The sequence below is a fragment of the Notothenia rossii genome (assembly GCF_949606895.1).
Source record: "Notothenia rossii genome assembly, chromosome: 1".
Classification (NCBI taxonomy): domain Eukaryota; kingdom Metazoa; phylum Chordata; class Actinopteri; order Perciformes; family Nototheniidae; genus Notothenia; species Notothenia rossii.
The window spans coordinates 29,636,063-29,650,960 of record NC_136912.1 but is presented as its reverse complement, the minus strand read 5'-3'; the positions used below and the strand labels follow the sequence as shown (position 1 = coordinate 29,650,960).

General features: G+C 40.2%; 1 protein-coding gene across 3 annotated transcripts in view; it reads left to right on the top strand.

The window, feature by feature from the left end:
* Window positions 1-14,898, top strand: part of cc2d1a (coiled-coil and C2 domain containing 1A) — a 23,328-nt gene extending 8,430 nt beyond the window's left edge. For all 3 annotated transcript variants that reach the window (XM_079646483.1, XM_079646482.1, XM_079646484.1), the window contains 18 exons: window positions 1,112-1,184; window positions 1,267-1,385; window positions 4,701-4,788; window positions 4,913-4,989; window positions 5,167-5,262; window positions 5,722-5,844; window positions 6,055-6,113; window positions 7,261-7,377; window positions 8,615-8,688; window positions 8,773-8,831; window positions 8,925-9,076; window positions 9,182-9,272; window positions 9,354-9,509; window positions 10,303-10,434; window positions 10,712-10,838; window positions 10,946-11,022; window positions 11,113-11,160; window positions 11,784-14,898. In XM_079646483.1, the coding sequence (XP_079502609.1) occupies window positions 1,112-1,184; window positions 1,267-1,385; window positions 4,701-4,788; window positions 4,913-4,989; window positions 5,167-5,262; window positions 5,722-5,844; window positions 6,055-6,113; window positions 7,261-7,377; window positions 8,615-8,688; window positions 8,773-8,831; window positions 8,925-9,076; window positions 9,182-9,272; window positions 9,354-9,509; window positions 10,303-10,434; window positions 10,712-10,838; window positions 10,946-11,022; window positions 11,113-11,160; window positions 11,784-11,816 (1,701 nt within the window). In that variant the 3' untranslated portion in view covers window positions 11,817-14,898. The remainder of the gene's footprint in view (window positions 1-1,111; window positions 1,185-1,266; window positions 1,386-4,700; window positions 4,789-4,912; window positions 4,990-5,166; window positions 5,263-5,721; window positions 5,845-6,054; window positions 6,114-7,260; window positions 7,378-8,614; window positions 8,689-8,772; window positions 8,832-8,924; window positions 9,077-9,181; window positions 9,273-9,353; window positions 9,510-10,302; window positions 10,435-10,711; window positions 10,839-10,945; window positions 11,023-11,112; window positions 11,161-11,783) is intronic.

Here is a 14,898-nt window from a genome sequence, read left to right as displayed (position 1 = left end):
GAACAATCTGTTCATTAGCAGCCCTTAGGGATGGGTACCGAGCCCCGGTATTAAATGGGCCCCGGGGCTGAATTATTAAAGACCGTGGTACCGTTAAGCTCCAACGTTAGCGGTCTTTTTATCGGTACTGGAGACATGTAAAAAATATATGTCATGTATTATTACTACACAAACATTATATTGCAGTTTTAGTGTCACCAACTCTGTTTCTAACATGCAACAAGACTGCAAAAATGCTTCTATGATTATTTTTAGTATTTTCGATCTCTCTCCCCTGCCCGCTTGCGAGGGGGCGGGGCAGTTTGCACACAGGCAGCTGCTAAATGCAGCAACACACACACGGAGGAGACTGCGGAGAGGGCGGAGAGAACGCGCTCCGAGGTGTGGTTAAACTTTACCCGTCTGAAGTGCAATAAGAGTTTAGCATGTAAGGGCGGTAACATGAGCAATTTGTCTAAACATTTAGCAAAAGTGCACCACATTCAGACGGAGGAATGCACCGGGTTCCACTGTCTTTCTAGTAGCTCTGTAGCCCCATCCACGATTAACGTTTCCACGTCAGGTGTTATGTATGCTAGCAGCAACACACGGAGTTAACTACATGATACAAACATGGGTTAATGATTAGAGGTAACTGAGTTATTTATTTTGTTAGTTTTGTTCACAAGTTGTTTAGTTAGTTTACCTTATTTTTTTCTCCAAAAGAACCGATAAAAGTACCGTTAAAAGACCGGACCGATAAGCGGTATCGATAAAAGTAGTAGTACCGTTAAAACCTTAACGATACCCATCCCGCAGCCTCATAAAGTATAAAGTACAAATGAAGTACCATACATGGATATCACCTTTACAGTCAATGCTCTTATTGCATTAGCAGTAGTTTTTAGTTATTGCTAGGTATTGCTCATTTCTTTTCTAGTTAAAATGTTAATAATTATTTTTAAATCCAAAAGAAAACATTGCAGGTCTTCAAAAAGGAGGAACATGGATAATAACAAACAAGGAACGCATCGACAACCCTTTTCCCATTTACTATACTAGTACATGTGAAAAAGTGATCCGACGCTTAATTATAAAAAAAATGATCTATTCTCTCTTCTTTTCTTAACAGCAATACCAGGACGCCATCAAAGCTCACAAAGCTGGACGTCCTGTCAGCTTGTCGGATCTTCCTGTGCCACCAGGTAACTTTCTCCAGGTGTGTTTCAGCATGTGACTTTATGTGCTTTACAGTTACAGTAAGTCATGTGTGTGTTGCTGTTCTAGGCTGTCCGCCACTTCAGGGCTCAGAGGGGAGTCAGCAGAACTTCATGGGTGTCCTGGAAACGGCTATGAGGATAGCTAATGAGGACGCAGACGCTGAAAATGAAGAAGAGGATGCCAAGGTAAAAATAATAAAATAAAATAAATAAATGCTCAAGCAAATGGTCAAGTTCATTTCATTTCAAACCTTTATTTAACGAGATTGGTCCCATTGAGATCATAGATCTCTTTTTCAAGGGAGACCTGCAGCATATAGGTTCCACATGAAACATAAAACAATAAAGGACATTATATTTACAGGATACATTTACGTAGTTATAGACATTTACAAGTGCCCATAGTATCAACAAGCATTTCATTTAGCCTAGCTTTAAAAACATGCAGAGGAATGAGATTGCTCAGTTTCAATTCTTGCTGAAGATTGTTCCAAGCAAGTGGAGCTGCGCACATAAAAGCTGTCTTACCTAAGACAGTCCTTGCTCTTGGCACATCTTAACAATACTACATCATGCGATCTCAGACAATAGCTGCTTGCAACTCTCTGTGTTATCAGAGAGCAGATATAATACGGGAGTTTACCCAACAAAGCTTTATAAATAAACGTGTACCAATGACTGAGCCTCTTTACAGTAAGTGATGGCAAACCTGCCTTGGCATACAGGGTACAGTGATGAGTAAGTGCTTTATAATTTGTGACAAATCTCAGTGCGCTGTGATAGGTGGCATCTAACTTGTTCAGGCAATAGGCAGGTGCATTCATATACAACAAATCACCATAGTCCAGCACAGGTAAAAAGGTCACAGTGACTAGCCTTTTCCTGGCCTCAAGCGAGAAACAGGACTTGTTCCTGTAGAAGAAACCTAGCCTAACCCTCAGCTTTTTAAGCAGGTTATTGACATGAAGTGTAAAAGTAAGAAAATCATCAAGCCAGATACCAAGGTATTTGTAACAGGTAACCACTTCAAGTACTTGTCCTTGCATAGTAACAATATCTAAAATAGGCTCTGGTGTCTTTTTAGCTTTAGAAAAGAGCATTACCGTGGTTTTATCAACATTTTAAAAGAAGCTCAAGCTCAGCGAGCGGAGTCTGAATAATGTTAAAAACAGCCTGTAATCTAACAACAGCCTCCTTAATGGAGGGACCTGCACAGTACATCACGGTATCATCCGCATAAAAATGTAAAGTAGCTTCATCCACATTTTCATCTAAACTGTTGATATATATGGAGAATAAAAGTGGACCTAAAACAGAACCTTGAGGAACACCATTAGCAATGTTCAACCACTCAGAAGACAGCCCATCAAAGTGAACACATTTGGGCCTTTCAGAGAGGTAGTTCACAAACCACCCCACTGCATGGCTGGATATGCCAATACTGAGTAGCCTCTGCTTTAAGATGCGATGATCAACGGTGTCAAACGCTTTGGAAAGGTCAATAAATAGAGCTGCACAACTCTGCTTATTATCTAAGATACTCGTAATGTCATTCACCACTTTCATTGTCGCAGTGATGGTGCTGTGTTGCTTTCTGAAGCCTGACTGATGTTTAGACAGGATATCATTTTTACATAAAAACTCCTTTACTTACAGAACTGACAATTTAGAGATTGGCCTATAGTTATTTCAAATAGTTGCCTCCCCTCCTTTTAGCAAAGGCAAGACATAAGCTGACTTCCATATTTTTGGAATTGCATTTGTGCTGAGGGAGAGGTTAAAAAGAGTAGTGAGAGGAGGAGCAATAAAATCTGCAGCTATCTTTAAAAAGAAAGGTTCTACGTTGTGCGGGCCAGCCGGCTTTTTAGGATCTAACTTAGATAATGCTTCATGAACAACATTGACAGTAAAAGGAGTAAAACTGAAAGGGTTTTCCAGACCACATTGTTCAGAGTCACGGATTGGGGTGTTCACATAAGCAGAGTTAGAAACAGAATCAAACATAGAACTGCAGGACACAAAATGCTCATTAAAGCAATTTAACATAGTGGCCCTGTCCGATATAGAGCCAGATGCTGTGGTAAGGCACGGAGGTAGCTCATTACGGATCTCACCGGTGGATATCGATTTTATGGCTTTCCAAAATGTCCTAGGATTATTTAGGTTTTCTGTGGTAACTGAAAAATAGTACTTCGACTTAGCACTTTTGACATGGGAAGTGAAGCTATTCCTTAGCTGCCTAAAACGCAGCCATTTTACCTCTGAGCCTGATTTCCTAGCCTTTGCCCAGGCCTTGTTTCTCTCATGCAGGACACTAGACAGTTCAGCAGAAAACCAAGGATTGTCACGTCCCTTTGCTCTAAATTTACGCAGGGGTGCATGTCTATCAATGATCTCCATAAAACCAAGATAAAAATAAGACCATGCAGTTTCTACATCAGCACACAGATCGATTTTTCCCCAATCAAACCCAAACAGATCATGAACAAAACCCTGCTCTGCAAACATTTTTATGTCTCTCTTAAAAATAATACGAGGTTTTACCTTTTGGACCTTAGTGTCCCTAATTGTGGCTACAGCACAGTGGTCACTCACATCATTCGCAAATACTCCCACAGATGAGTATTTATAGGGAACATTAGTTAGAATGAGATCAATTAGGGAGGATTTATTAGGGGACTTAATGTTAGGGCGAGTAGGACTGTCAACAATCTGAGTAACATTTAAGGAGATACAAAGGTTTTTAAAATCCTCTGATACTGCAGTTAACCAGTGCCAGTTAAAATCACCAAGTAGCACTATTTCCTTGTAGTCTAGCTGTGATAAAAGATTTGCTAGCGAAGACAAAGAGTCCTTTTTATTGTGCAGCCAACAAACCTGGTTGGTTGCCTTTTAACACAAGCATGTAATGTTTTATTGTTTGCCAGCTTCTGTGCCAGGATATTGAACTGTTATCCGTTTCCCTGCTGCACCTCCTGCCTCATATATCAAATGAAAACTTGTCACAGTAAAGTGTAAAATGTTGTGTATTGTTGTTATTTTATTGAATAGAATTTATTTAAAAATAATATACCACTTATTAGTTTAAGATTGATTTGGTATTTTTTTTATAGTATTGTTAATATATGCCTGTATAGATGTATATACTTTTTAAACTATTATTCTTATTTAGTTTAATTTTTATTGTTATCTTGTTTTTTTTCTTCATGTACATTTTTTTATTTCGATTTAAGGCAAATATACTGCCTGTAAATAAATGTTAAGAGTTTGTACTTTTAGAAGAGTACATGTATGGACTAACCAATTCAATAGTTACAAATTAAGAAATAATTTATATATCTAGGTTAATAAACCGTACGCGCCAAATTTAGTGAAGACTTATCTGTTGAAATTGATGAAACAAAGGATCATTTTCAGCACTTTAAGAAAATAATGCTGTACTTTAACATCTGTATGTTTGATTGCATTTCTCTGAGGACCATCGTGTTTTCTTTCCCGCAGCTTCCAGTGCGTCCAACTGCACAGAAAGCAAAGTCTCTGGCCCCTCAGACACCTGGAGGCTCCTCGGCTCTAAAACTGGGAACTAAAGGTGAATGTGTATGAGTGTGTGTGATACCCGGATGCCTGCCTGCTCGTACAAAATGTGCCACACCAAGTGTTTGAGTGGTACACGAGGCAGAGTTTCACTTTTTTCCTCTTAATCATCCCTGCAGCCCAGCAGCAAGTGGATTTCCTGTTGCTACGGCGACAGGCTTTTATGCGTGCAGCTCTGCGCTCCAAACAGATGAAGGTAACTTTTTTTTCACCTTCCTTTTCTTTTCTTTCCTTTAGATAGATTCCCAGCCCTGTTTGTATTTGATGTAGCTGTCTTTACCACAGCAGCATGTTGTTGTTTTGTTGGAGCTCTGAACATCTGTTGTGTTGCTGCGGTTTGATTGACACATTGCTGTCATGTGACTGTTTGTAGGACATGACTGGAGCAGCGCAGCACCTCCGACATGCCAAGGGACTGGACCCCATGATCACTGCTGCCAAATCAGGCCTGCCCGTCGATATCACCAAGGTCATACATATATTCTCCCGTGCAAATGAATCCTATATGAGAGGAAACAGAGCAAAGTGTCAAACGTGTCGTGGTACAAAAGTGTGAGGAGTGTGAACACAAAAGAGCCAGAAATAGAAGACAGGAGGAAGGAAGCACGGGGTGAAATCATAACACCTTTGTTCTCACCTTCTGTGTGTTTGTGTCTGCACCTGTGCGACTTTATCTGCATATTTTCAGTGACATTCCAGTATTCATATTGCGTATACTTCTCCCGTATGACTTTCTTTCATTTTGACTTTTATTGGAAACCTGTGCCATATTATTCTCTCTGTGTAATATCATCAAGAATATTAAGCTTGTGCCTCTGTTAGTTTGTCTTCCTCGCTGTCTGCAGAATATCGCACACGCTTAGATCTTACTTGGACAGATTTGTTTTATTTGGCGCCACATAAACAGTTGTCCTTCTCTTTCTGACAGATCCCCAATGCTCCAGTGAGCGAGGACGACTACTCTCTGGCTCGCTCCCACACCTCCCCTCTCTCCCCCCGCTCCAGTGAGCAGTACCAGGGCCTCATGGAACTTTTAAAGAAGCAGCATGAGGTCAGGGCATGTCCCTCTCCTTTCTACTTTTATAAACATTTTATGCAAAAATGCACCTAAATCTTGCTTCCAGCTTTTACTGAAGATTTTTGCATCACTTTTCTAGTTGTGCAGCTTTTAAAATCACCATTGTTGTTTATTATAATGTCGTATTGTTTGCTTTTGTTTTAACACCCCCACCTTCTTTTGTGCCTTTATCTGGATCTACAGAAATGTCTGGGATACTCTCAGCAGCTCATATTGCTGGGCAATGTGGCCGAAGCTCTGAAGTAAGGCTCATTCCTTAGTTGTATATTTGTATAAGAATGTTTGAATACACATTATCCGCAGCCATGATGCGATTTAAGTAATGCTTGTGTCCATTCACATTGTTAATAATGGTTCAAATTGTAATTGAATATTTTAGTAACATGCCACATATAATAATCATTCATCCCGCCTTCCTACCCACCACCCCATAAACCCCTTGACACACACACACGACCGGCCCACGCACCCCTCCGTCCCAACAGGTCCAATAACCAACCTCTTCGTACAATGTACCTTTTTTACACCGGGAGGGTTAAATAGAGGGAACAGACCATAGCCCCTGCATGTCCACCCAGCTGTGACAATATAAACGCTGAGAGCTACAATGTGAACTTCTCCCCAACCCCAAGTCTTCTTAAAATCTCAAGGTTTCCCTGTCAGATTACACATGATTTTTTTCATTTGGTTTACCAGATGATCATTTATTGGTCCATCTAGCAATACCTGCATCTGGCTGTAATGCAATTTGTTTTTTCAACGTAGCTTCCAGATGCACTACATTTGATCACTAAGTATCTTTTTAAAATGATACATCAAATGAAGAATGACTTAATAGTTTACAACATATGTCCCATACTGGTCCATTTGCTTATCCTGAATACAAATCAAGAAGCCCAAATACTTCATATTTGATTGTATAAAAAGCATAAAAACAAGTAACTTCTCACATTTGAGAAGCAAATATTTAATCTTTACATGAAAAATGATTTATGAGATTATTATATATTTCAGTTCTCTTCTACTGATGGACTTATTCACTAAGCACTTCATCACAGTCGTGGTGTGTGCTGCTGTCACTGTAGCAACACAGACGGTGCTGTTTAACTTTCATGTCATGCTGCATATTTTTCACGTTTTCCTTGCAGATATTTTTCACAGATTTTCTAATTTAACCACCAAACAACATGCATTCCTGGAAAATTATCGTTGCTTCTCTTAGTTCAGATATGCAAAAGAACAGAACATGTCTCCTAAACGGCAGGAACAAACACGCGTGTTCGTTTTTGCAAATTGTTTGTTTGTTTCAATATGTGTCTGTGACCTGTGACATTCAAGCATCACGCCACCTGTGAGACTTCATATGAACATGTCTCTGTCACTCGGCAGGTTTGAGAAACTGGTTGAGGAGTGTATGAAGAGCATTGAGATATTAAAGAACGCCCACGCCAAGGGCCAGCCAGTCCCCAAGTGCCGCACAGAGGAGAGGACCTTGAACACTGTCAAGTGAGTCAGCAACAATCTCAAAAAGATAATGAATTATAATTGATAATTACATTCTAAACATAAGTATTTTCTTTGAATAGCATGTGCTGAACAAGAACAGAAAGAGATTAAATGAACTTATGTGAAGTAATGGCTCAGGAGATAGCAAGGCCAGTCTCTCAGCCAGTCCCCCATTTTGGTCCAGATGGAAATATCTGATCAACTATCGGATAGATTTTCATCAAGCTGAGTCATGACCACTTTGGTGATCCCCTGACTTGTCTCGTAAGTCCATATTGAGGTTGATATTTTTGGATTTGAGGGAAATTTCTTAGCGATTATTAGAGGTGGGTGAAGTACTCAGATCTTGTACTTAAGGGAAAGTAGAAGTAACAGAGTGTAAGAATACTCTGTTACGTAAAAATCCTGCAATCAACATGTTAATCAAGTACAAAAGTATTAGAATCAGAATATACTTAAAGTACAAAAGTTTAAGTAGTTTACTCCAGGAGGAACTAAAGTCTGATTCAACACTTGATTATATTTCACATCATTCATCCAAATCTGCAAAGTAACTAAAGTACAAGTATTTCAAAGTTGTACACAAGTGCAGTACTTGAGTAAATGTACTTAGTTACTTCACATCTCTGGCTATTATTGCCCTCCGATTGAGTACACACATTCATGTCAACCACAGAATTATTTACAATCACTTTAAGGTGATTTTTCCTTTTCGCAAGATCATCAAATCAAAACTGTAGTTTGTACATTACTTAACCAAAAATCACTTTTCTGTTTTGATTCTGGTGTTACTCTTGTTAAAACGTTTTAAAACACTTTTTGAACTGCTTATCATGTTTGTTTGGTTAAACGCAGAAACCATAATTTATTTATCTTGCTTGTAATGATCAGGCTGCTTTGCATCCGAGCAAAATAAAATGGTCAGTAGATCAGTGGGTCATCTTTATTCCTATTTATTACATTGTAAATATATATTTTTTTAGTAGCCTTAAAACTGAACTAATGTTTAATTTGGAACTCTCTTCTTTTTTTTTCTCTGACTGGAGAGGTAAATGAGTCAAATTGAATTACTGTGACTCACTCTGACTCTGCTCCAGTATCACACGGCGCTAACAGCCAGCAGCCTCTGGCAGTGACTCACTCAACAGTCAGGATGCTTTGGCGTTCAGTGCTGCTGACTGCCTGTTTTCTGTCACGCGTGGTGCTGTTAATGAATGATCATCACTCTGTTATTTAGGATCCACTCCAGCCTGACGCTCAATGACCTGGTACTGTACATCAACAAAGGCATCAACCTCCCTGCTCCCTCAGGTACTGCAGGCAGACCCACCTCTAAATGAATCCGGCAGTATTGTATCAAATGTATGATCCCTTACTCCTCCTCTCTGCCTTCAGGTGTCTCAGCCAGCGATCTGGATGCCAGTGTGAAGTTTGAGTTTCCTTTTCCAAGTGCCGTAAGAATCTTTCCCACTCACTGATTGAAGTATGGGCAGTTCCCTCTGTATCCAGATGTGTTTAATGTATTCATTTGTTTGATATGTGTGTAGGAGGAGGCTCAGAGGGACAAAACGGGCACAGTAAAAAGCACCAGCAGCCCGGAGTTTAAAGAGACTTTCAAACTCAACATCAACCGCACTCACCGAGGCTTCAAACGAGTCGTCCAGTCCAAAGGAATCAAGTTTGAAATCGTCCACAAGGGGTAAATAAAAACCACTCATCACAAGCATCACTATTTGCCATAATAATGTATGCTGTAAATGTCATGTTGTTCTTTGGTCAGTTGTGTTTTACCCTGTCTTCACAGGGGCCTGTTTAAGACGGACAAAGTTATAGGCACTGCTCATCTGAAGTTAGAGACTCTAGAAAACCACTGTGACCTTAGAGAGATTATAGAGGTAAGTGCTGATTTCCAGCTAACACAAATGCACATGTACTGCCCAGATGTATCTGAACAGTGTGTATATGTGTTGCTGTAGGTGATGGATGGACGTAAAGCTACAGGTGGCAAGTTGGAGGTGAGGGTGAAGATCAGGGAGCCTTTATCAGGAGTGGATCTGCAGCCGGTGACGGAGAAGTGGCTGGTTCTCGATCCTGTGTCCTCCCTTTCCCCTCCAGAGAGACAGAAGGAGCGGGTGAGTTTGAGTTTCCCACTGACCTGCATGGGTGTGCACTGTGAAACTGAAGCAGGGCATTCGCTGTCTTTGTGTCTGAGCGGGATTCCTCCGGGAGTTAAACATGATTTTTTTTAATGATTCAAAATCAGCGTCCGGCCATATTGTTATATTTTGTAACCAGTAAACAGGAGAGGCTTAAAAACTATGCAGGATTTTACTTCTCTCTTAATATTTTTACAAATCTTTACACAACTAAAACCGGGCTGCAGAGGTGTATACCCTGTATCCATTACATCTGTTTAAGTGGTCATCTTAATGTAACAATGTTTAACTGTATGGAGAAGTAAAGGAGACTGTCACCTTAAATCAATACCCGAAACAGTTTTTTATCCTATCCTGTTTTCTACGTAGTTTTCTTTCTTTTGGCATTTCCCTTGGGCTATCCTAAATCTAGGGTTTTTTTCTTGTTCTTTTCGCAATGTTTAACAGCAAAAGACTGAAGAATTGGTGCTACCAGCTCTTTATCTCAATGTCACATCTCATGTTATTAGCATAGTAGAAGTAAACACTTCTTATCATCTAGACATTGAGTTCAATTGTGTGCTTCATTGGATTAAAAAAACAAACGTATGCTGCAGCCTTCAGTGCGGCAGCTTTAAACCTCGGGATATGAGCTGCTGCCCTTTGATTTATTTTCTGTAAACATGTAGCAAGGCCTATACATGCAGGAATAACTCAAGCTAACACCATTGGCACAGAAATAAATTGATAGTGAAGCCTCAGTGTTTTTGTGTGTGTTTGTTTGAATCAGGCTCCATCTCCTCGCTCTAAACCCAGACATGAAGCGAGCAGCAGGAGCAGTCAGCCCAACAACTCTCCGCCGCTGTACAAACTCCACAGCTTCAGCATCCTCAGCTACGACAGGGAGCGGCTGGAGAGAAAGGTGTGTGTGTGTGTGTGTGTGTGTGTGTGTGTGTGTGTGTGTGTGTGTGTGTGTGTGTGTGTGTGTGTGTGTGTGTGTGTGTGTGTGTGTGTGTGTGTGTGTGTGTGTGTGTGTGTGTGTGTGTGTGTGTGTGTGTGTGTGTGTGTGTGTGTGTGTGTGTGTGTGTGTGTGTGTGTGTGTGTGTGTGTGTGTGTGTGTGTGTGTGTGTGTGTGTGTGTGTGTGTGTGTGTGTGTGTAAGTTGCAAAAGTCATGCTCATCATTACGCTTGTCCATCAGATTGGAGAGTACCGGAAGGCGCAACGGGATCCCCCAGCCGACCTCGTCCATCAATACAAGGAGCTCACACACAGACTGCAGTGGCAGAAAGCCCAGCTGGAGCGAGGCTCTTCTTCTCTACTCACAGGTAATACACACACACACACAGAATACATATGTGTTTGTCATTTACTAACGTCTTTAAGTATATGTCTTAACTTCTCAAACACCCACATTACCCTTCACCATGTGCAGACTATGAAAACGTGCTGCGACGCTCAGTCCAAGGATATGCTGACTCTGTGAAGAAATACTCCAGCCAAGGCAACAGGGTGAGTACACCTGTGTGTGTGATTGTTTTTTTAGGTGTGTGTACATGGTGGATCTGTTTGTGTGATTTAATTGTTCATTCTCTTATATAGGACGCTGCCAAGGACGCACTTGGCCGGCTGAAGATGGTTGAGAATGAGGTAAGAGTTGCTCTAAACTAGAGGTGTGGATTGGATTTACATGAACTAGGAGTCTGTCATTTCATGATTTTAGACTTGATTTGACAAAACCAAAAGAAACTTGCAACTCCACTTGGATTCAGACTTCAAAATACCTACAAACCCAAAGATTATTTAGAGTGCTTTTTAGTATGCCTCAAAGCATTTCATTTCCTTTCTGTTACTGAATCGACCAACCTTGACGCTATTCACTCCCAGCAAGTCGATACTTAATTTCCCAGATCCACATTTGAACCAATCAGATATCTTCAAGTCATGACGCAGAAGGGAACTGTTGAGTTACCTTACAAGCGGAAAACAAAATGATACCTACGATAACTTCGTTCCTGTACCAAAACAATGCGGTTGTACTCAACGAATTGTAGTATTCAAAATCAGCGGATCAAAATTGGTGAAAAGCACATGATGACTTGTTTTGGACTCTACGTTTAGTACTTGGGACTTACCCCAAGGCAAAGGCCTGAGATTAACATGTGAATTGCTAAACAATGACTTCCTCTAGATACTGTCTATATAAAGAAATGTTTTATCATCATGAATGTGCATGATGTACACTGTAATTCTCTCCTTTCTCTCTACTCCAGCTGGAATCTCTGAAAAGGAAACGCACTGGATGAGAGGAGAGTGAGGGAGTGGAGGCTTTGCTGGAGCACTGTTATTCCATCCCTCTCATTCACACTCGTATACAAACACTACAGCGAGTACTACAGCACCTTTAGCATGATTCTATGCTTCTCATGTCCTTGACAACCGCATGAACCAACCGCAAAAATTAATCATATAACTTGTATCACTTGTGGTTAGACGCCCCCAACGGAAATTAAAAACTAATCTCTACCTACAAAGGGACACAGAAATTACAGCAAGCATTAAAACGTGTTAACAGTTAAGGGAAAGGAGGGTTATTTGCACTTAAATACTAAAGAAAGCTGCTTGTAAAGCACGGCTTTACAGACATTACCTGTGCCCTGTTAATTGTTTCTTTTTTAAATCAAATTTTTCTATACATTTTCACTGAAGAGATCTGTCATAGGATTTTTAGATTTTGCAGCAGCCCCCAGAGTATGTTGGTGTCCGCAGATGACCAAAAGATATGTGTGTATGTGTGTGTGCTCTAACGTGTGTTTAACCAACAAACTGAGGTGTTCTTAACCCCTTTTCCCATATTTTATGTGTGTAATGAGCTTAATCTAATCTGTCTGCTCCAGTGTTCCCAGATTACAGTAATCTGCTCCGTTTGGAGTGGTGTGATATGGGAATAAAAAAATGGGGCTTCGGGGCGCTGCAGCCTACATCCCATAATGAGGGATTAGTGTTTGTGTCACCAAGGAGACGAATAGATCAGACGTAGAGTCGCCTTTAGGGCTGGGGAGAGGGGGTGTTAGCAACGCACCATGAATGTGGTGAAAGCTGCAAAAGCTTCTTCTTCTGCTTTTTTATCAGCCGTTTCTTCTTCACTGTCTTCACAAAAAGTCCTTGGCATTTATTGAAAGATTATTTAGAGTCGCGAGTAATAAACCGCTCCACTTGGATTTGATTCAAACTGTTAAACAATATCAAGCCCATTATGCCACCTATTAGAGAATAATTAACAGCTGCTGCGTCAGTGTGTTGCTATTTTCCACCATTTTCTTTTTTGGCATATGCAGTTTACTAAACAAGATTTGTCCCACTGAGCTCTAAAGTGGCAGCACAGTGGATGGTGAATAGTCTGCAAACAGGAATACAATCCAATAAGTGTCTGTGAGGCTGGGTTATGGCTCATTTCTATTTCTGTTGCCCCAAAGACATCCCTGTCATAGGCATCCTTGTCATTCCTTTCCACTTTACCCTAATTGGTACCGTGAAGTCAAGATTCAGACGAACCCTGTAAGACTTAATGAGATGTGTGATAATTGCAGACACCTGGAAATTAATAATTTTGCCACAACAACACCAGATGTCAAAATGTCTCTGCCATGAATTCCCTGGACAGATGTTTCCTCCGTGTGTTTAACAACTTGCTAACTGTTGATCCACGCTGAGTATGCAGCCAGGATGTAGCAGACTATTTAAATTAGCCTAACTGTATGTTTTTATTTGACTCTTCGTAGTGGATATATGTGAACTCCACTAATAGTTTTTCGGTCAAGTGACAGGAATCATGTGTTTAATGTAATCCACCCACTGCCTCACCCCATTAGCAAATAATCCTGGTCAAAGTTGACCTGATAGGCCTCCATAGTCTCTGTTGATTTGTATGTAAAACCCCATCCCCCACGTTTTATTTTAATCTATCAGGAGAGGATATCTTCTGAAGCTTTGTAAATGCTTCGTTATGCTTTTGATCAGAGTTTATTAGAGGGACGGGGCAGTGGGAGGACAGTTGAATGCCTAAAGTCACATGATGGAATTTAGTTTAATATGCACGTGGCTCTTAAAGCACGATAGCAGTTTGGGTGCAACTTTTATCAAAATACTTTATGCAGCACAGTTTCAGAGTTGATGTATTTTCCCAAGAGTCAGGCATGTGTTTCCATTTATTTCAGTGCAGTACGAAAATCATTTAGCGTTAATGGAAATGAATGGCTTTCTGAAACTGAATAATTAAATTGCCAAACAAGTAAGTGTCTCTTACAATGTTCTAAAACCCAAGGCTTCAAATGTCTTGTTATGTCAGAATGACAACGAAAAACAGATATTACATTTACTTTCACATAAGACAAACAAATTATATATATTATCAGCATAGAGCTTTTTGACTTGACGTATGACTCAAACGACAACAAATATTGGAATAATTAACCATCAAACTGTTTTTGACAGCAAAAGTATTTAACACTTCTTAAACACAGCAACATGTTTTTTTCTCCTGTAATGAGCTGTGATGTGATTATCTGTGGCTTGTAGTAAATGGGCTAACAACCAGCAGTTTGGTCCTGCAACAGAACTTTTCTTTGGCAATCAACATAGTCAAGTAAAGCTAAATGTGACACGTATCTCTGATATAAAGCCCAGTTTGTAACTCTTTCCATGTTTTAACGCCTTGACAGAAACTGCAGCTGAGTAGCAGCCCTTTCTTTCACTCTAAAACCTTTAAACCCATGTCACCTCAAACACACACACACACACACACCTGCAACATCACCCCACCCCACTCCAGTAACCTCATGGCCTCTGAGGCTGGGCCCGTTGTCAGGGCAACATGCACATTAGCATTCCGTGTGGTTGTTGGATGTTCAGGACCCTTGCAGAGGGACATATTGTAAAAGTTTGTCCTGCTGGTGACTCACACTCATACCCCACACACTCCTTATTTGTTGTGTTTGTTTGTTTGCTTTCTTCTCTGTTTGATCCTACTCTGTAATGCGGATGCACTCCCGTTAAAAAAAAAGAAGAAAGTTTGGTGTCATTTTCTGTTAATATTTCTGTCCTGATTTGCTGCAGTAAATGTAATTATCTGAGCTTGGGAAAAATATATTCTTGAACTTATTACCTTTTTTTTATCTGTTAAATCATGTAAGGGCAATCAATATAAATGTAATATTTGTATACAGTAAATATACAGCATATGTATGTATCTGTCTCTATTTTTACTTGTAAGTCTAGATAGAAGATGTGTGCAGATTAAACGGGGGAATGTATGAAAGCCTGATTATTAAGGTTTTATTATCTTCTGAATGAGGTTGGTGTTAACATGAATAAAATGGTGATACAGCA